The sequence below is a fragment of the Bubalus kerabau genome, chromosome 15, assembly GCF_029407905.1.
Source record: "Bubalus kerabau isolate K-KA32 ecotype Philippines breed swamp buffalo chromosome 15, PCC_UOA_SB_1v2, whole genome shotgun sequence".
Classification (NCBI taxonomy): Eukaryota; Metazoa; Chordata; class Mammalia; order Artiodactyla; family Bovidae; genus Bubalus; species Bubalus kerabau.
Window position 1 is genome coordinate 1,533,362 of NC_073638.1, and position 21,030 is coordinate 1,554,391.

Sequence of the window (21,030 nt, forward strand, 5' to 3'; positions counted from 1 at the left end):
TACATGTATCCATTAGCCAGGTCCAATCCATTTCCCTTCCTCTGGTCCAGATTGTTTTAAGGCAAATTCTAGACATTCTATTATGATGTCATTTACTTTTATTTATGAAATAAATTATTCCATATATTCTATGTATTTACATATATTATGTTTTTATACTAATACATATTATTAGAGTATAATATATACTCAATTTTTAAATCAAATATCCAATCAGTTGTTCAAGCACACCAAATTTTATGGCACTTCATTTATTGTACTTTGCATATACTGTGTCTTTTTTTACAAATTGAAGTTCTGTGCCAATGCTGTATCAGGCAAGTCTATCAATGCTCTCCTTCCAACAGCATATGCTTCTTTTGTGTCTCTGTTATATTTTGCTAACTCTCACATTTTAAACTTTTTCATCATTATTATATTTGTTATGGTGATCTGGGATCAGTGATCTTTGATGTTACTATTGTCATTGTTTTGGGGTGCTATAAACCATGCACACAAGATGGCAAAACTTATTGATAAACGTGGGTTCTGACTGCTCCACCAACCAGCCCTTCCCCATCGCTCTCTCTCTCCTTGGGCCTCCCTATTTCCTGAGACATAGCAATATTGAAATTAGGCCAATTATAAGCCTCAAAGTGTGCAAGTGACAGGAAAAGTCACACATTTCTTCTTTAAAAGCTAGAAATAATTAAGCTTAGTGAGGAAGGCTGAAAGCTAGGCCTCTTGCACCAAAGAGTTAGCCACATTGTGAATGTAAAGGAAAAGTTCTTGAAGGAAATTAATAGTTGTACTCCAGTGAACACACAGAGATGGTTAAGAGAAACAGTCTTATTGCTGAAAAGGAGAAAGTTTTAGTGGTCTGGATAGAAGATCAAACCAGCTGCCACATTCTCTTAAGCCAAAGCCTAATCCAGAGCAAAGTTTAACTCTCTTCAATGCTCTGAAGGCTGAGAGAGGTGAGGAAGCTGCAGAAGAAAAGTCTCATAGCAGAGGCTGGTTCATGAGGTTTAAGGCAAGAAACTATCTCCATAACATAAAAGTACAAGTGCTGATGTAGAAGCTGCAGCAAGTTATCCAGAAGATCTAGCTAAGATAGTTACTGAAGGTGGCACCATTAAATAACAAATTTTCAATGTAGATGAAACAGCCTAATATTGGAAGAAGATGCCATCTAGGAATTTCATAGCTAGAGAGGAGAAGTCAATGCCTGACTTTAAAGCTTCAAAGGACAGGGGATAATGCAGCTGGTGACTTGAAGTTGAAGTGAATGCCCATTTACCATTCCTAGGGCCCTTAATAATTATGCCAAATCTACTTTGCCTGTGCTCTACAAATGGAACAAGTTCAGGATGATAGCACATTTATTTACAACATGGTTTACTGAATGTCTTAAGTCCACTGCTGAGATTCTGCTGCTCAAAAAAAAAAAAAACACACAAGATTCCTTTCAGAATGACGGCTCATTGACAAGGCACCTGGTCACCCAAGAGCTCTGATGAGAATATACAATAAGATTAGTGTTACTTTCATGCCTGCTAACACAAGGTCCATTCTGCAGCCCATGGATCAAGGAGTAGTTTTGACTGAAAGTGAAGGGACTCCTTGTGACCCCATGGACTGTAGGCCGCCAGGCTCCTCTGTCCATGGGATTCTCCAGGCAAGAATACTGGAGTGTGTTGCCATTTCATTTTCCAGAGGACCTTCCTGACCCAGGGATAGAACTCCAGTCTTCCACACTGGTGGTAGATTCTCTACCATCTGAGTCATCAGGGGTTCCAGTTTTGATTATCAAGTCTTCTTACTTAAGAAAGATCACTTTATAAGACTATAGCTGTCATAGTGATTCCTCTGATGGATCTGGGCAGTCTATTGAAAACCTTCTGGAATGAACTCACTATCCTAGATGTCATTAAGAACATTTAGGATTCATGGGAAGAGGCCAAAATATCAACATGAACAGGAGTTTGGAAGTTCACTCCAGCCTTCACGGATGACTTTGAGGGGTTCAAGGCTTCGGTGGCAGCTGTACCCGCAGATGTGATGGAAATAGCAAGACAACTGAAAGTGGAGCCTGGAGATGTGTCTGAATTGCTGTGATATTGTGATACAGATTTAATGGATGAAATGTTGCTTCCTATGGGTGAGCAAAGAAAGTGGTTTCTTGAGCTAGAATCTACTTCTGGTGAAGATGTTGTGAAGGTTGTTTAAATGACAACAAAGGATTTAGAATATTAAATCAGCTAAGTTGATAAAGCAGCATCAGGGTTTGAGAGGACTGACTCTAATTTTGAAAGAAGTTCTATGTGGGTTAAATGCTGTCAAACAGCACTGCATGCATGCTACAAAGAAACTGCTCCTGAAAGGAAGAGTCGATCAATAGAGCAAACTTCACTACAGTCTTATTTTAAGAAATTGCTACAGCAACTACCCCGACTTTGAGCAACTACAACACTGATCAGTCAGCAGCCATCAACATCAAGGCAAGACCCTCCACCAAAAAAAAAAAAAGATTGACAACTTGTTAAAGGCTCAGATGACAATTAGCATTTTTTAGCAATGAGGTATTTTTAAATTAAGGAATGTACTTTTTAAAGATATAATTCAGTTGTGCACTTAATAGACTACAGTATAGTGTAAACATAACTTTTACATGCACTGGGAAACCAAAAAATTCATGTGACTCACTTTATTATGGTATTCGTTTTATTGCAGTGGTCTGGAACTGAATCCACAATATTTCTGAGGTATGTCTGTTGATTCCCAGGTGGTGCTAGTGGTAAAGAACCCACCTTCCAATACAGGAGTCAAGAAACAGGGGTTTGACCCCTGGGTTACAAAGATCCCCTGGAGGAGGACATGGTAACCCACTCCAGGATTCTAGCCTGGAGAATCCTCACGGACAGAGGAGCCTGGTAGGCTACAGTCCATGGAGTTGCAAAGAGTCAAACACTACTGAAGTGGCTTAGCACACATGCTCACATGTCTGTACATAAATCTTTGATCACATTTCTGATTCTCTCCTTGGGATAGAATGTTAAAAAATGGAATTCTGGGTAAAGATGAAAGCTCTTGATGGATTATGATCTCGCCAGATTATCATCCATTTTCACTCCCATGAGCAACAGGAAAGCCCCATTTTCCTTCACCCTAACCAACACGCAGTCATTGAACTGATAGTTTGAAATGCATTCTGAAAGAATCCTTTTCACCCAGAAGTTAATGGTGAGGTCTTTGGAGTCAGTCAAGGCTGAGATTCAATCCTTAGCCTGTGTAGCCCCATGATATGTGAGTCAGTCTCTGAACATCTGCTTCCTCATTCAGTAGATAAAAATACATACCACATAGAGTTTTGTGATGATTACATGTAATAATATTTATAAAGTGCTTAGCGTGGTCCTGGCAAATAGTTCAAAAAAATGCCTATTTTAGACTAAAAGCCCCATGAGGTCATGTCTATTGTGGGTGGTTGTTTGTTGTTATTGCTGTTGTTTTGCCTTCACTTAGTGTCCAGTGAGGAGCTAGCACTCAATAACCCATGCCTGAGGGCTCAGATGAGGAAGGGTGAGGAGTACAGCCCTGATGGGTCTCCAGTCAGTGTCTCTGACAGCAGGAGGGAGGTGACCCTTGTATTGCGGAGCCTCAGGCCCTCCAGCTCACTCTGGCCCTGACCAAGCCTGCAGCTGCTCATCACTGATCCTGGAGGCTGTTCATCTGCAGATTCAGAGCAGCAAGGTCCTCACTGTACGAATGAGAGCTCTGTAGAGAAAGGGATATTGCCAGAAGTTTTACCAAGAACATGAAGGGTGTTTTCTCTGTCGGAGGCTGGGGAAGTTTATGGCCAGTGGCCTATGTCCTCGCCCTCAAGGACGCCACCCAGCTCTGGGGGACAGTGCAGGGACCCACCAGAGTGTTTCAAGCATGCTGCCTGGCCCCAGATTCACTTCATGGGAGTTTTGACCTCACCAATACCTGTAATACAACCCCTGACTTGGACGCTGTGGCTTCAGCTAGTAGGGAGAGTGCAGCTTCTTCCCTGATGCTGGTGAACAGGCTGTGTGAGAAGAGAAGCCCCAGTTGCTCCATGCCCCTGTGTACTGCATCCCAGAGGAAGGCATCCTCTGTATAGCTGGAACAGGGCACAGGGCCAGCCAGATGCAGGCCAGTCAGTCTGTGAGGACCAGAGGTGTGGCTTGGCCTTTCTCACAGACCTCTGGTCCAGAGCATTCTGCTAGGACCAGGGATGCCTGGGGCTCCTGTGGCATCTCTGCTGAACATCACCATCTATGTGAAGGCCTAGCTCCTGCCTACCATCCATTCTAGAATCTAACTCTCTCTCTACCGCGTCTTTGGAATGCTCATGGGTGGTTCAGAGAAATGATGGCTCCTTTTTTTTCTAGAGAACTACTTATCTTTTTTTCAAGGAGGAGCTTGTCTAATTGACTTGCCTGAAAAATGCAGTGACTTTGTATTAGTAATACATGGTCTATTTTCTTAATGAAAAGTCAATACCCCCTTCCTAACATCATACATAAAAATAAGCTCAAAATGGATTAAAGACTTAAATGTAAGGTCAGAAACTATAAAGCTCTTAGAGGAAAACATAGGCAGTACATTCTTTGACATACATCACAGCAAGATCCTCTGTGACGCACCTCCTAGAGTAATGGAAATAAAAACAAAAATAAACAAATGGGATATAATTAAACTTCAATGCTTTTGCACAGCAGAGGAAACTATAAGATTAAAACACAATGCTCAGAAGAGAGAAAATAATTGCAAATGAAACAACTGACAAAGGACTAATCTCCAGAATATATAAGCAGTTCATACAGCTCAGTATCAGGAAAAAAACAAAAAACAGCCTTATCAAAAAATGGGCAGAAGACCCTAAATAGACATTTCTCCAAAGAAGACATACAGATGGCAAATAAATGCATGAAAAGATGCTCAACATCACTCATTATTAGAGACATGCAAATCAAAACTAGAATGAGGTATTGTCTCACACCAGTCAGAATGGTCATCATCAAAAAATATACAAACAATAAATGCTGGAGAGGATGTGGAAAAAAGGTAGCCCTCCTCCACTGTTGGTAGGAATGCAAATTGATATAGCCATTATGGAAAACAGTATGAAGAATCCTTTAAAAATAGGCATAAATCTATCATTATGACCCAGCAATCCCACTACTGGGATATATCCTGAGAAAGCCATGACAGAAAAAGACACATGTACCTTCAGTATTCATAGCAGCATGGTTTACAATAGCCAAGAAATGGAAGCAGCCTAGATGTCCATCAACAGATGTATGGATGAAGAAGATGTGGTACATATATACAATGGAATATTACTCAACCATAAAAAAGAATGAATTTGAGTCAGTTCTGGTTAGGTAGATGAATCTAGAGCCTGTTATATAGAGAAGAAAGGCAGAAAGAGAAAAACAAATATAGTATATTAACACATATATATGAAATCTAGAAAAGTGATACTGATGAACCTATTTGTAGGGAAGGAATGGAGATGAAGATGAAGAGAATGGACTTGTGGACACAGTTGGGGAGGGAGAGAGTGAGACGAATGGAGAAAGCAGCACTGACATATATACACTATCAGGTGTAAGAGAGACTGCTGGTGAGAAGTTGCTGTGTAGCACAGGGAGCCAGCCTGGTGCTCTGTGATGATCTGGAGTGATGAGACGCAGGGAGCGGAGGGAGGTTAAGGAGGGAGGGGATGTATTGCATAATTATGGCTGATATGTGTTGCTGTATGGCAGAAACCAACACAACACTGTAAAAATTCAAAAATATATTTGAAAAAAAGTCTGTGTTCCACTGAATCCTCAAGGCTAGGGCAGTAGCCTCAGTGCTATCTATCTGTAACTGGAGTAATTAAACATGTCCTGAAGCCAAATATAAATATATATATACATACACACATATATGTGTGTGTGTATCAAATGAATAAAACAAATTCTATTTTGACAGTTAAAAATGACATGTCCCTTAAGGTTAATTTAATTACTAATAACGTCCTGGGCTTATTAGCTATTTGCATTTCCTATCTATCACTTTAAAATTCATGTCCTCTGGCCATTCAACAAGGGTTTTGTTAGCTTTCACCAAGTCTTTAAAATATAACCACACTTTATATTCAAAAAGTTCACGTCTAAGAATTTATCTTAAAGAAACAAAGCAACTATATTCACAAATACATATATATTTATTATATTAATTATATATTTCCAATTTTTTTATAATCAGAAAAAAATAATCAATGTGATTTGGGGAGAAAACCAAAAAATAGAAAAATTTCCATAGGAAATTATTAAATAATTTTAGTTGCTGGACACATTAAACCTAACTGAATTAATCCTGACAATCCCAGTGGTCACCCATTCTATTATCTATTATCTAGTCTATTATCTATTATAGATTTTATCTGAACCAACTGGACACCATTGACTTTTCAATTTTCACAAGAACTTGGTCAATGAGTCACCCATATTTACTGCTTATTGTTTAATATGAATCCTTGTAACCATTTGAAAAGTCTCTCTCCACGGGAAAGCTCTCCTCTGAGTGTTTACTCTGTCTGGGCCAGTCACCGACATGAGATCCAGCTCACAGTTTCCTTTGTACTTTGCCCTTCTTTTTTATATAATTTCTTCAAAGATGCACCAGGATTTGAGACTACTGTTTTAGGTTAAGTCAGGACATGCCTCAGTTTCATGGGAGGCAGTGTGGTCATGCAGAAAGAACAAGATATGGATTCAGATTTAAATCTCAGCTCTACATTTATTAGCTGTGTGATCTTGTTCAGTTGCTAAATCACGCCTCACTCCATGTGTGACCCCATGGATTGCAGCACTCCAGTCTTCCCTGTCCACCATCTTCCAGAGTTTGCTCAAACTCATGTGCATTGACTCGATGATGCCTTCCTGTTGTCCCCTTCTCCTCCTGCCTTTAATCTTTCCCAGCATCAGGATCTTTTCCAATGAGTCAGATCTTCACATCAGGTGGCCAAAGTATTGGAGCTTCAGCTTCAGTCCTTCCAAGGAATATTCAGGACTGATTTCCTTTAGTATTGACAGGTTTGATCTCCTTGCTGTCCAAGGGACTCTCAAGAGTCTTCTCCAACACTACAGTTCAAAAACATCAATTCTTCATTGCTCAGTTTCCTTATACTCTAACTCTCACATCCATACGTGACTACCGGAAAAACCATAGTTTTGACTATTCAGACCTTTGTCAGCAAAGTGATACCTCTGCTTTTTAATATGCTGTTTAGGTTTTTCACAGCTTTTCTTCGAAGGAGTTAAGTGTCTTTTAATTTCATGGCTGCAGTCAATGTCTGCAGTGATTTTGGAGCTCAAGAAAATAAAATCACTGTCACTGTTTCCATTATTTCCCCATCTATTTGCCATTGAAATGACGGGACTGGGTGTCATTATCTTCGTTTTTGAATGCTGAATTTTGTCAGCTTTTTCACTCTTTCAACTTTATCAGAACTCTTTAGTTCTTCTTGGGTTTTTGGCATTAGGGTGGTATCATCTGCATATCTGAGATTGTTTATGTTTCTCCTGGTAATCTTGATTCTAGCTTGTTTGATTCACCCAGCCCAGCATCTCACATGATGTGCTCTGCATATAAGTTAAATAAGCAGGGTGACAACATACAGCCTTGATGTATTCCTTTCCTGATTTTAAGCCAGTCTGTTGTTCCATGTCTAGTTCTAACTGTTGCTTCTTGACCTGGATACAGGTTTCCCTGTAGGCAGGTAAGGTGGTTTGGTATTTTCATCTCTTTAACGATGTTCCAGTTTGTTGTGATCTTATGCTCTTTAAAAAGGGTAATAATGCCTACTTTTTAGTGTTATGAGAATAATGAGAGCGCATATACACACCTGGAAGCCTGGTGGCTCAGACGATACAGTTTGCCTGCAGTTCAGGAGACCGGGGTTTGATCCCTGGGTTGGGAAGGTCCCCTGGAGAAAGGAATGGCAACCTACTCCAGTATTCTTGCTTGGAGAATTCCATGGACAGAGAAGCCTGGCAGGTTACAATCCATGGGGTTAAAAGAATTGGACACAACTGAGCGAGTAACACTTTCATACACAGTTGGGCCTGGCAGGGAAGAGCAACTCAATGAACATCAATCTCCTTCATTGTCCACCTCTCCTCATTCCCTGGTGCGACCGCTGGGGAGAAGGGACCCCTGCAGAACACAGGAGGATGTCATGTAGGGAGTGGACATGAAGACGGAAGGAAACCAGCGGCTGGAGAGACAGAGGGGGTTGGATAGTGAGGGTCAGAACTGGCAGAAAGCCTGGACTGGATGTTTTGTAAATGTACAAAGGGTCTTGGGAGAGGAGGGTAATCCACCTGGCTTACACAGCTTGGAAGAAAGGAAGGTGGGTGAGGTAGGGGCATGGGAATCATTACTACTCTCTCCTGACAGGCTAGGTCACCAATGGGGCAAAGGAACATTAGGCCAGGTAAACAAGGTTGCTAACACTTCAGGTAAGAAACAGAAAAATAACAGCAAGAATAGGATATTTTCTTAATGTCACAAACATTAGCTAGCTCTTAGCAACCCAAATTGGTTTCTTTGACTATCAAAGGAAATGTCAAGTCTGGGAATAAGATCAAAGTTTGAATTAAATCAACTACAATAGATAACAGTTAAGAATTATAACCAACCATATAGAATAGGGAACTATATTCAATGTCCTGAGATAAACCATAATGGAAAAGAATAAAGAAAAAAGAATGTGTGTGTGTGTGTGTATATATATGAATCACTTTACTGTACAGGAGAACATAACATTGTAAATCAACTATATTTCAATTAAAAAATTATAACCAAACTGAAACTACAGAAGTATTTTTGCTAAAAACTTATATTAACTCACAAGCAGTATATATGATTATAAAATTTACTTGAAAATTTATGGAGCCAAGAATTACCAAGATATTTTTGGGGAAATAAAAAACAAAGATGGAAGGCATGTTCTAGTAGATGAAAAGCTCATTATAAAAGTATAGTAATGAATTTGAAACACAGTAATGGAACCGAATAAAAAGGTCAGAAATAAATCCACATATGTATATGTGGTCTGTTAATTAATGACTAAGAGAGCTCTGCACTGCAGGGGAAAATGACAAGTGATTTCAACAAATGGTGTTGGGGCAAGGGCATCTCCATGTGGAGTAGAATGAAATGATTCATATCTCAGACCACACATAAAAATAAATGCCCAGCTGGACTGTAGAGTTACATGTCAAAGACAAATCAGATAAACTTTTGGGAGATAACACAGATGAACCTCCAGATCCTAAGATCTTAGGATAGAGAAACAAGACACAAAAACATTAATCACTGATAAACTGAACTTTGTTGAAATGAAGAACTTCTTTTCAACGAAACATCATTTACAGAATGAAAAGGTAAGCCATTGGAGAGAATTTTCAATACATACACACAATAAAGAAACTATATAAAACATACATCTCAGAAATCAGTTTAAAAAAAAAAAGCAGACTACTCACTCAAAAATGGGCAAAATATTTGAATACATTACAAAAGACATCAAAATTGTGAAAAAAATATGCATGTATGCTTCTTAACATCATTAGTTATCAGAAAAATGAAAATAAAAACAGAAGACAGTACTACATATCCATTAGAATGACTAAAATGAGAAAGGGTGAAAATATCAAGTATTTTATAAGGACATGGACCATGCTATGTGGCTGGTGGGAGTGGGAACTGCTATAAGCAATGAAAAAGTAGGGAAATGCTGCAACATGGTTGTAGCTCAGATATCACATTGTGAAAAAGAAGTTATACACAAAAAAAGGTACACACTCTATGAGTCCATTTGAATGAAGTTATCATTTGCTAAATTTATAAAATTTGGAGAAGAAGCTAAAATTTTATGTTCCTTGTCTGTACTTTGCAGTTTTTTGATATATTTACACTGGAGGCCAGTGCACTTAGATAAGACAAAAAACATTAAAGGCATAAAAACTGAAACAAGACCTAAAAATATCTTCATTGGCAGATCACATAAAATTACACCTGGAAAAGCCAAATGTATCAAAGATAAAACAAATTTAAGTGATAGGATTCATCAAATTAGCAGGATATAAAATTATTATACAAAAACAAATAGATTTCATATATAAAAATAATACCAAGTTATAAGATATAATGGAGGAGAAAAACTATAATCACAGTAGCAGCATGACAAGATGAAATACTGATGATTAGATTTTTAGCGTTCAAAACCTCTATGAAGAACATTTTAAACATTTTTAAGATGCATAAAATAAACTTGAATAAATGTTAGATAGTCTTTGTTCTTAGATAGGATATCCTTAAAAGATATCAGTTCTTCCTAATTTGTAAATTTAATAAAATTCTAAAAAAAAATACCAAAAGTTTTTGTTGCTGTTGAAGCTACAAAAGTGATACTTGAGTTAATTTGGAAAAACAAACACAAAATACCTAGGAAAACATTGAAAATGAAAAGCTATGAGGGGGTAATGAGCCCTATTACATTCAGCTCAGTTCAGTTCAGTCAGTCGTGTCTGACTCTCTGCAATCCCACGGACTGCAGCACGCCAGCCATCCCTGTCTATCAGCAACTCCAGGAGCCTGCTCAAACTCATGTCCATTGAGTCAGTGATGCCATCCAACCATCTCATCCTCTGTCGTTCCCTCCTCCTCCTGCCCTCAATCTTTCCCAGCATCAGGGTCTTTTCTAATGAGTCAGCTCTTTGCATGAGGTGGCCAAAGAACTGGAGTTTCAGCTTCAATATCAGTCTTTCCAATGAACACCCAGGACTGATTTCCTTTAGGATGGACTGGTTGGATCTCCTTGCAGTCCAAGGGACTCTCAAGAGTCTTCTCCAACACCACAGTTCAAAAGCATCAATTCTTCAGCACTCCACTTTCTTCACAGTCCAACTCTCACATCCATACACGACTATTGGAAAAACCATAGCTTTGACTATATGGACCTCTGTGGGAAAAGTAATGTCTCTATTTTTTAATATGCTGTCTGGGTAGGTCATAGCTTTTCTTCCAAGAAACAAGCATCTTTTAATTTCATGGCTGCAGTCATTTTGGAGCCCAAGAAAATAAGTTTGTCACTGTTTCCATTGTTTCCCATATTGCCATGAAGTGATGGGACTGGATGCCATGATCTTAGTTTTTTGAATACTGAGTTTTAAGCCATGTTTTCACTCTCCTCTTTCACCTTCATCAAGAGACTCTTTAGTTCCTCTTCACTTTCTGCCATAAGTGTGGTGTCATCTGCATATTTGAGGTTATTGATATTTCTCCCAGCAATCTTGATTCCAGCTTGTTCTTCATCCAGTCCAGCATTTCGTGTGATGTACTCCGCATATAAGTTAAATAAGCAGGGTGACAATATACAACCTTGATGTACTCCCTTCCCAATTTGGAACAACTGTTGTTCCATGTTTGGTTCTAATTCTTGCTTCTTGACCTGCATACAGATTTCTCAGGAGGCAGGTAAGGTGGTGGTCTTGTATTCCCATCTCTTGAAGAATTTTCCATGCTTTGTTGTGATCTACACAGTTAAAGGCTTTGGCATAATCAATAAAGCAAAAGTAGATGTTTTCCTGGAATTCTCTTGCTTTTTCAATGATCCAACAGATGTTGGCAATTTGATCTCTGATTCCTATGCCTTTTCTAAATCCAGCTTGAATATCAGGAAGTTCACAGTTCATGTGCTGTTAAAGCCTGGCTTGGAGAATTCTGAGCATTACTTTGCTAGCATGTGAGACGAATGCAACTGTGCAGTAGTTTGAATAGTCTTTGGCATTGCCTTTCTTTGGGACTGGAATGAAAACTAATCTTTTCCAGTCCTGTGGCCACTGCTGAGTTTTCCAAATTTGCTGGCATATTGAGTGCAGCACTTTCACAGCATTATCTTTTAGGATTTGAAATAGCTCAGCTGGAATTTCATCACTTCTACTAGCTTTGTTCAGTGATGCTTCCTAAGGCCCACTTAACTCCTCACTCCAGGATATCTGGCTCTAGGTTGAGTGATCACACCATCATGGTTATCTGGGTCATGATCTTTTTTGTATAGTTCTATTCTTGTCACCTCTTCTTAATATATTCTGCTTCTATTAGTCCATATGATTCTGTCCAATTTATTGTGGCCATCTTTGCATGAAATGTTCCTTTGGTATCTCTAATTTTCTTGAAGAGATCTCTAGTCTTTAATACTACACATTAAAACATACTATACAGCCTTCATATTTAAACTTTGTGCTATTGGTGCATGAAGAGCACCAATGGAAGGGAACAAACTTGAGAAATAGACCATACAACATATGGAAACCTAGCACATCACTGGGGCAAAGAAGCAGCTTTAATAAATGATGGACAGACAACTGGATAGTCATTTGTAAAAGAGAAAATTAAATCTATTCTTTACAACTTTACACAAGAGCAAACTCTAAGTGGATCAGAGATCTAAATGTGGACAAATGAAACTGTAAGAGCACAAAAAGAAAGTAATGCATTATAGACAAAGGGCTAATATCCTTAACATAAAAGTATTTGTATTAATTGGTGGGGGTGGAAGAACTAAAGATCTTAGGAAAAGGGGTTAAATACATGAACAAGCAATATACCAAAGATGGCCCTGAAATATATATTTACAGGTTCATAACAGAAATGCAAACTAAAATTATATGGAGATGCTCATCCACTAGATTGGCAAAAAATCAAAAGCTTGACAATAAATTCTAATGGTGAGGCTATGGAGAAATAGGCTGTCTCACATATCTTTGGCAGAAATACAAAACAGAGTAACCTCTATGGAGGGAATTTGGTGGTATTTAGCAAAACTACACAAACATTTACTGTTTTACCCAGCAATTCCACCTTCCAGGAATTTACTCTGAAGATACGCATCCATAAATAAGAAAATACTAACAATGTTAACATTGCAGAAATGTTTACATAATTGCAAATACTGGAGCTACTTAAATACCCAAATACAGGAAAATGATAGAATAAACCACTGTATTTAAACTCAAGGGAGTACTATACAGCTATGAAAAACAGAAAAATCTATATAAATTGTTTGGTGTAATTTTCAGGATATATTGTTTGGTGGGGGGCAGGGAGAGAATTATATAGCATACAACTTTTTGCATAAGAAAAATGGAGAAATTAAAATACACAAATTCATTTTTAGCTAAAATAAATACAGAAAAGATAAACAAGAATGAAATCGTTTACTTACAATAGAGCAGAGAAAGGGATGTGGGAGGGAAGAGAATAACATTTGAGGGCACACAAATATACACTGAGGTATTAAGGGGCAAAGAAGCATTTCCCCTTGCAATCTACTCTCCAAAGACTGAAAACAAAATTACACATAAGTGTACATGTTCATGTTTGTATATGAATATATGCATGGATGGGCTTCCCTGGTGGCTCAGAGGTTAAAACCTCTGCCTGCAATGCGGGAGACCTGGGTTCAATCCCTGGGTCGGGAAGAGCCCCTGGAGAAGGAAATGGTATGGAACATACACACATAGAGAATACTTTTTTTAATGATGAAAAGTTAAAAATTGGTGAAGAGTAAAATGTAAAAAGTTCTCTATTATCCCTGCACATTTTCCATAAATTTGATATTATTTCAAAATTAAAAGTTTAAAAAATGTAACCTGGTTTCAAAGCACTACTGAAAAGCTCAGAAATCAAGACTGGAATGATGAGCTGCTGGGTGCTTTCAGGTATGTCTATGACAGATGGTTAGATGTCATTTCACAAGTCCTATTTCTAGACTATCAAGACCTACAGGCAAAACAAAACAAAAGACCATCAGATATGCAATTGTGCCTCTCATTCTACTAGGCAATGCCTTTTCACCTCTAGCAACACTTGCTCAAAGTCCAGATACATCCCATAATCAGTTCAAATGCAATTATAGGTAGACTGAAGTTAGTTTTATAAGCTTACAGCTGAGAGAATACTGATTTTTAAACATAACAAAAACGAAACACTTGAAATGAGGTACTGTGATCAAGGGCACTTAAGTGCTAGTGTTGGGTGGCTGTACATGATTCATAAGCACTGCTGTGGCTCTGACAGGCAGAACAGAGCAGACTGGGCCAAACAGCCTAATATCCATCGTGCTTCTTTTGGCTAATCAACTATTATGTGCAATCACTGGTCAAGAGCCCTTTGAATCCTGCTTTACCACTTATGACATCAAGGCACACAGATTAAATATTCTTTTATTTGACCCAAATTATTAGAGTGATAACATTTAAATTACACATTGGAAAGCACTGAAATTATCTCTCAAAAAAACAGACAATGGTGGCTTAAATTAAAAGAGCTTGATAAACAAGATACAGAAAACTCAGGATGTCAAAGTAAGTACTAAGGTGAACATATACCTTGACACAGAGACTGAAATATTTGACTACACAATTTGATTCAACCATTTTTGTTAGTAGTCATGTCAAAAGCAATTATAGAAATACGTACCTAAACTGTTGAGAGGTTGTCTGGGGAGAAGATTATGGGGAAATACATATTTTGGTAAAGATTTCAATGTCTGAATTTTGAAGAATATGCATTGCCTGTATGATTTAAATAGCTAAAATCAGATTTAGCTATCAGTCACAGAACAGATATACAAATGTGCTTGGCAAGAGAAAGCTGTATGAACTGACTTCATAGAGACCTATCTAAACTGCTAGTATTTTGAGACCTAGTTATTAAACATTAAGTTCAGAAATATTAAAAGGGAATAAGATAAGCAAATGATGAAATGTAGACATTTTTCATTCAAAAATATGGAAGCTCTCTGGACTCAAAAAAACCCAAATCTTTATTCTATAACAAATGAGCTTAAAAAAAAAAAAAAAAGAATTAGCTTTAAAAAGCCATAAAACAGTGTGACAAATGTATAAGGAATACAAAAAAGGACAACAGATTACACTGGGGGAAAGTTATTTTTAAATACAGTACATTTCAACAGAAAAATCTTACAATGGGAAACTTTTTAATTCCATTTTTCTAATAAAGACTTTTCTCTCTTTATTAAAACATAAAACATTTTCTTCTTGAACCTTTATATGTAAAATTTATTGAACTGACAATTTCCTTAGTAACACAGGCTGAGCCAGGTGAAATATGCCAAGCAATTTACATATAAAATTAGAAAGCTAATTTTGGTTTTAACTGCATAGGTTCAGTATTATTGCATAGGTTCCAAATTTACTGCAAAACTACACTGAGTAAATTTTAAATTTGGAAGCACCACCTTGTGGCAAAAGAACAAACTTCTCAATGGCAGGAGTCAAGATGGGGTTTCCCAGAGAGGACACTAGTGCTCCTGAGGCACTGGTGAAATTCTATTTTCTGACCTGTACAGAGTGCCATGAGGCTCACTTTATCATTATTTGTTTAACTACATGACTTTTCTGTTACTGTATTTCATAATTTTAAAATTTATGAAAACCATATACAATATGTACCCAAATTGAAAGTCTGAATGCCTGAATTTCCTAAGTACCACTTTTATTTCCTAGAATTATAAATGTACTATTATATTTTTGATACAAAATGCCAGAAAAAGATATTCTTTGGTAAATGATGAAAGAAGTTTTCCCCTCAGAATGTTTTCACTAGGGGTTCTGCAGTTATCACCTCCACACATCTATCCCAACTCGAAAAATCATCCAAAAAGCCCTAGATTTTACTGCATCAATATACAGTAAAAAGGATATGTGGCATATTTAACTATGGAGCAATATTCATCAAAAATGTCCTTCTTTCCTACTTTACTTACTATAGCTGCTGCTGCTGCAGCTAAGTTGCTTCAGTTGTGTCTGACTCTGTGTGACCCCATGGACAGCAGCCCACCAGGCTCCTCTATCCACAGGATTCTCCAGGCAAGAATACTGGAGTGGGGTGCCATTTCCTTCTCCATACTTACTATAGGGTTGGCCCCAAAGTTCATTTGGGTTTTTTGTAACATTTCATGGAAAACCCGAACACTTTAGGGCCAACCAATATACAGGAAGTGACATGCTATTCACAAAATGACCTGAATTAGCTGGGGGAGAATTCACCTTCTCTCACTGCCAGTTACTTTTCACAGGAGTTAAATGCATCCCATTTAGTACCTCTTTCATACCACAGAGCAGTTTGCAGAAAGGAAGTCCTTACTCTTTTTCTCAGGAATCTATCAGGTTGCATTAGTGACCATGTCCCTTACTATGACTCCCACCTGAACACATCTGATTGGCAGGTGAGAAGAGTCATTGGCTGAGTCTTCCTAGAGACTGTCTCCCAAACTAGCTTCCATCCCACCGTGGAAAGCATCTCATCTTTGCTTCATTCAAATACTGGGAATATTAAAGATGGGAGTAGATGTGCTGGAGAGTATTTCACAGGACAAGGCCTTCTGCTGAGGCTTTGATGCTACCTACTAAAATAATCCTATACTCAAATGAAGTACAGAAAATATTTTTAAAGAAACCAGGGCTACACTGCAATTCTTGACTTGGGTCCTTGCAAAGGGCTATGATATACAGGCCAGCCACTAAGCTACTGTTGTCTTTTGAAGTTTGACACATTCTAGGTTTGAATATATCAAAGATCAGGACTATTGCTCCATCTAGTGTTTGTTTCTACCTATGAAGAAATGTCAGGCTGTTGCACCACCAAGATCTGTAACTTCCTTTAGGAGTTTTGAATAAATAGCTGCATTGTAAGATGAAAACAACACTCCAACGGGGTCTTTTAACAGTCTTAAAAAGGAAAATGGGATTACTGAACTTAAATCTGAAGAGGTCAAATTCTTTGGTCCTAAGAAGTAGTAAGAGCCATTTTCTCCTTTCCTACTTACAAGTAAGAAAATGTAACAGAAGCTGCTTCTCTAAGATTTTGGAATTGCCCATGCTCAATGTTAAGATAAAATATTAGTAGTGAGGAATCTTGGCACTGATATTCCATAGAAGTGATACTTCATTGTTAATCTAATATAACCATAAGGCTCAATTGGCCAGTCTGTCTAAAAAAAAAAAAAAGATTCAATATTTCTAAGAAAATATGGTTAAACTATTTTAACCCTTTCCTCTTAGAAATAGATAAGGAAGAGACAGAAACTTTAATAATGGAAAATAATGCAGGAAATTCCTACCAGTCAATGAAAGCACAATCTTTTAGAATCTTTGCTACAACTGGAATAAGAAATGATAATGATGACAGACTTTATTTTTTGATACCAATTATCGAGTTGTTCAAAGTACAGGATATATGTAATCATTCAAAGTCTCTGGCTGATACCTTCACAAGCATTAGAAAAAGAACATATATTGAAAAAGAACACATATTGAGTAACAAACAGTGAGCTTAGGCACTGTTCATATAAACTGTTTTACGTGCAGGAAATCCACGATGTCTAGAAATTACTAAAATTATAAAAAAAGGGGTAAAGCTCTTTTCCTCAACTCTGGCTAAATGTCATCACCTTAAAATACTGACACAGTGTTTGATTATAAAGCAGAAATGTACAATGGTAGATTTATTTTAGTCCTTATTCAAGAATGATATTTACACAAAGCTCTCACTCAGTATAAATAAAACTACTGTATGTCAGATAACCTTCTAAGTTTTATAGAGCATTTATAATACAGGTAACATTAACACCAGATTGAAAAATAAGGAGAACCAATGCTACTCTATATGTCCTTGAACTGGGAAGTTTCTCAGACAGTGGAGTCATGGTCAGGAAGTGATATTAAAAAACATAAATTTTTATACATTAGTTTCTCCATCTCTGTGTAAGCAAGAATGATTCAAATTCTTCAGTTAACTGCAATACTCAAAAAATCTTCAACTGGTAAACTCTTAGTCTTCAATGTTTCAATTTTTCCCGAATCTTAAAAACTTCAAACTGCCATTAAATATATTATCTTCTGTTTCTTCTTAAACAACTAAGGTTCATAAAAGGATCGTCATCGTCCTAAAACGACATCCAAATGTAAAATTAGTGACTGTTCCATGCTTCACTGAGATAAAACAGAAGTGCTTACGGGCAAACAATGCCAGTAAGAGCCATCTTCTCTTTTCACATCGGGTACGCTTTCGTGTTTCTATTTCCTTCATAAATATAAATTGTCAGTTTTTTTTCTCTTTCTCCCTTCCTTAGTAGCCATTTCACTGTTAAAATAAATAAGGTCAACTGAATTTTTAGCAAGCATTAAAAATAAAAATTTATCCTGCTCTATATGAGTGTGTATATATACACCCATAATATATGTCAATATATGTCTCTCAGTTATTCATCCTACAAAAAGCAAATAAGGTATGGGAAAGCCAAAAAATAAATACTATTCAAGTCATTTCTATTAGGTTTTTAAACAGGTTTTTTTTTTTTCAATTTACAGTTTATAACTGGTATATCTCATGTTCCAGAAACTGAAAGCCAAAAAATTAATGAAGCCACATGATCCAGTTTAGAAATAACTGCAATTTCTATTCCCACTACCCATATAATGCCAGAAATAGATCCACTACTCTCAGAATGATGCAAGAAACAATCTAGCAAAGCAATCTTTCAAATACTTTTTTAGAAAAAGAAGTAGATGGGCAATTTCAGTTTCAATGAGTTTCTATGTTCCTGGGTTGTTTATTACATGTACAATATAAATAGGCAAGAATATCAGATGTTTGCTAAGAACTTAGAGAGAATGAAAAGTAACAAACCTAAAATAAGCCCCAAACACATGATCTAATGCAGATAACATAAATCAATGATTATATATTTTATAACTAAATATTCAAAAGAGAAAGCAAAACTGTAAAGTTTTGGTTTATGCTTCTTTTAAGATATTACTAAAAAGGAATAACTATTTGGTGTTAGGCTCTGTTGGCGATGTTAACACATTCAAATGTTTACCAAGTTAGCTATCTCTACTGATATACGGATGTCTTGAGAAATACAAATTCGCTCTCACTTATTGATTCATTTTCTGCTACCATAAAAGGCAGAACTGATTTACAAATGAGAGTTAAATCCAAATTAAGGTATAGTAGAGAATTTGCAAATAGTTCTCCTTTGCAGTTAACTTGAAGTATACAAATTTTTTTAAGTAACATATAACCATATGTATATCTAGATGCTCTGGAATTAACAAATGCATCAACAATTGCTCACTTCTCTCCTGGAGGCAACATGTTAGTATTTAATAGACAGACTGTATGAGTTCATGTTGCCATTTTTCTCTGTAGCCCGAGTTCTGGGGAGTCTTTCTTCAAGCTGTTTCAAAACCACATCTGAGACACAGGGAACATGACAGCAGCAGGTGAAGCTCAAAATCATAGGTGTGATTCACATGCTACAATGGGGATAACCCTGGAGAACACTGTGCTCAGTGAAATAAGCCAGGGGGAAAAAGACGAATACTGTATAATCTCACTGATCTGAAGTATCAGAGCAGTCAAAATCATAAGGACACTAGAGTGGTTTCTAGGGGCTGAGGAGAGGGGAAATGGAAAGATGTGGTTCAATGGGTATAGATTTTTGGTTCTGGAAGATGCACAGGTTCTGGAGGCTGTTGCACAACAATGTGAATACACTTAACACTAGTGAACTATTGATAATTGTACACTTAAAACTGGTTGAGATTTAAGTTTTATGTTCATGTTTCTACCACAGTTGAAAATTACCACCATGCATCCTTATATAGGAATGTGTAGAGCATATAATGAGGATTTAATAAACATTTTATTAAAAAGTAACTTCTATGATATTATCACCACTATTTCTCCAAACATAAACAACAAAAGCTTAAAAAAACTATTCTGATCCTACTGTTAACTGGGCAGGTTAAATAAGAGCTGAGTGAATATTAGACATTAAATTTCAGGCCTTTCACGTCTGAGACATTTCCATTGACAGGCACTCAACAGAGGCCACTCATTGATTCCACAGTAACTATGGTTCCAAGGAAGGTGATCAATGAAACTATATTCAGAAATAATTTTCAGCAACTAGCTTAGCAGTTCCTATTCAGATTTTATAAACACTTAAATTATTTAAGATTTAACTTAGTACTTTATTATTACCTCATCTGATTCAAAGTCGACCCCTTTGGTGATCTGGCTCTGGGACATGGGTTTGCTTGATGATGAAGTGCTCGAGCCTCTGAGGCAAAATAGGAGAAAAACAGAAGATGAACCAAAAATTCATCACAGGAGCCTTTCTTGCCAAATTTTTCATTTTAGTAGCAGCCATAAATAAAAACAGCTAGTACATTCTCTTCGAGCTGCATTAGAGGCAGTAAAAGCTCAGAAATGTGTGAGGAAAAGCACTCTGAGGTCAAAGTGTGAATTCCAGTTCTGCCCCTTCTGAGTTACATGGCTTCCAGCAAGGTACTCAGCCTATGTGCCGCAATCTCCTCAGATATGAAACGAGGATAATAATACTTTTTTAAGAGATTAAATGTGTTAGCCATAAAAAGGAATGAAAATGGGTCATTTGTAGAGATGTGGATGGACCTAGAGAACTGTCATACAGGATGAAGTCAGTCAGAGAGAGAAAAACAATTATTTTGCATTAATGCACACATATGGAATCTAGAAAAATGGGAGAGATGAACCTATTTGCAAACCAGGAATGGAGACAGACACAGAGAACAAACATACAAACACCAAGGGGGGAAGGGGAGGAGTGGGAGGAACTGAGAGATTGCATTGATGTATATGTACTGTTTATGTTGTTGTTGCTGGTTAGTCACCAAGTTGTGTTTGACTCTTTGTGACCCTATGGAATGAAGCCCGCCAGGCTCCTCTGTCCATGGGATTTTCCAGGCAAGAATACTGGAGTGGGTTGCCGTTTCCTTCTCCAGGGGATCTTCCCAACCCAGAGATCAAACCTGCGTCTCCTCCACTGGCAGGTGGATTCTTTCCCATTGAGCCACCAGGGAAGCCCATATACTATTGACCCTATCT

The 21,030-nt window shown here is 37.4% G+C and overlaps 1 protein-coding gene and 2 pseudogenes across 6 annotated transcripts in view; 2 read left to right on the top strand and 1 right to left on the bottom strand.

Annotated features, from left to right (window-relative positions):
- The first annotated feature begins 499 nt into the window (after positions 1 to 499).
- Positions 500 to 2,544, top strand: LOC129628688 (tigger transposable element-derived protein 1-like; annotated as a pseudogene).
- Positions 2,545 to 2,746: 202 nt separating this feature from the next.
- LOC129628690 (nucleoside diphosphate kinase 6-like) lies at positions 2,747 to 4,320 on the top strand (annotated as a pseudogene).
- A 9,957-nt stretch (positions 4,321 to 14,277) lies between these two features.
- Positions 14,278 to 21,030, bottom strand: part of MRE11 (MRE11 homolog, double strand break repair nuclease) — a 76,553-nt gene continuing 69,800 nt past the window's right edge. For all 6 annotated transcript variants that reach the window (XM_055547436.1, XM_055547439.1, XM_055547434.1 and 3 more), the window contains 2 exons: positions 20,146 to 20,224; positions 14,278 to 18,040 (listed from right to left, as the gene is read on the bottom strand). In XM_055547436.1, the coding sequence (XP_055403411.1) occupies positions 17,987 to 18,040; positions 20,146 to 20,224 (133 nt within the window). In that variant the 3' untranslated portion in view covers positions 14,278 to 17,986. The remainder of the gene's footprint in view (positions 18,041 to 20,145; positions 20,225 to 21,030) is intronic.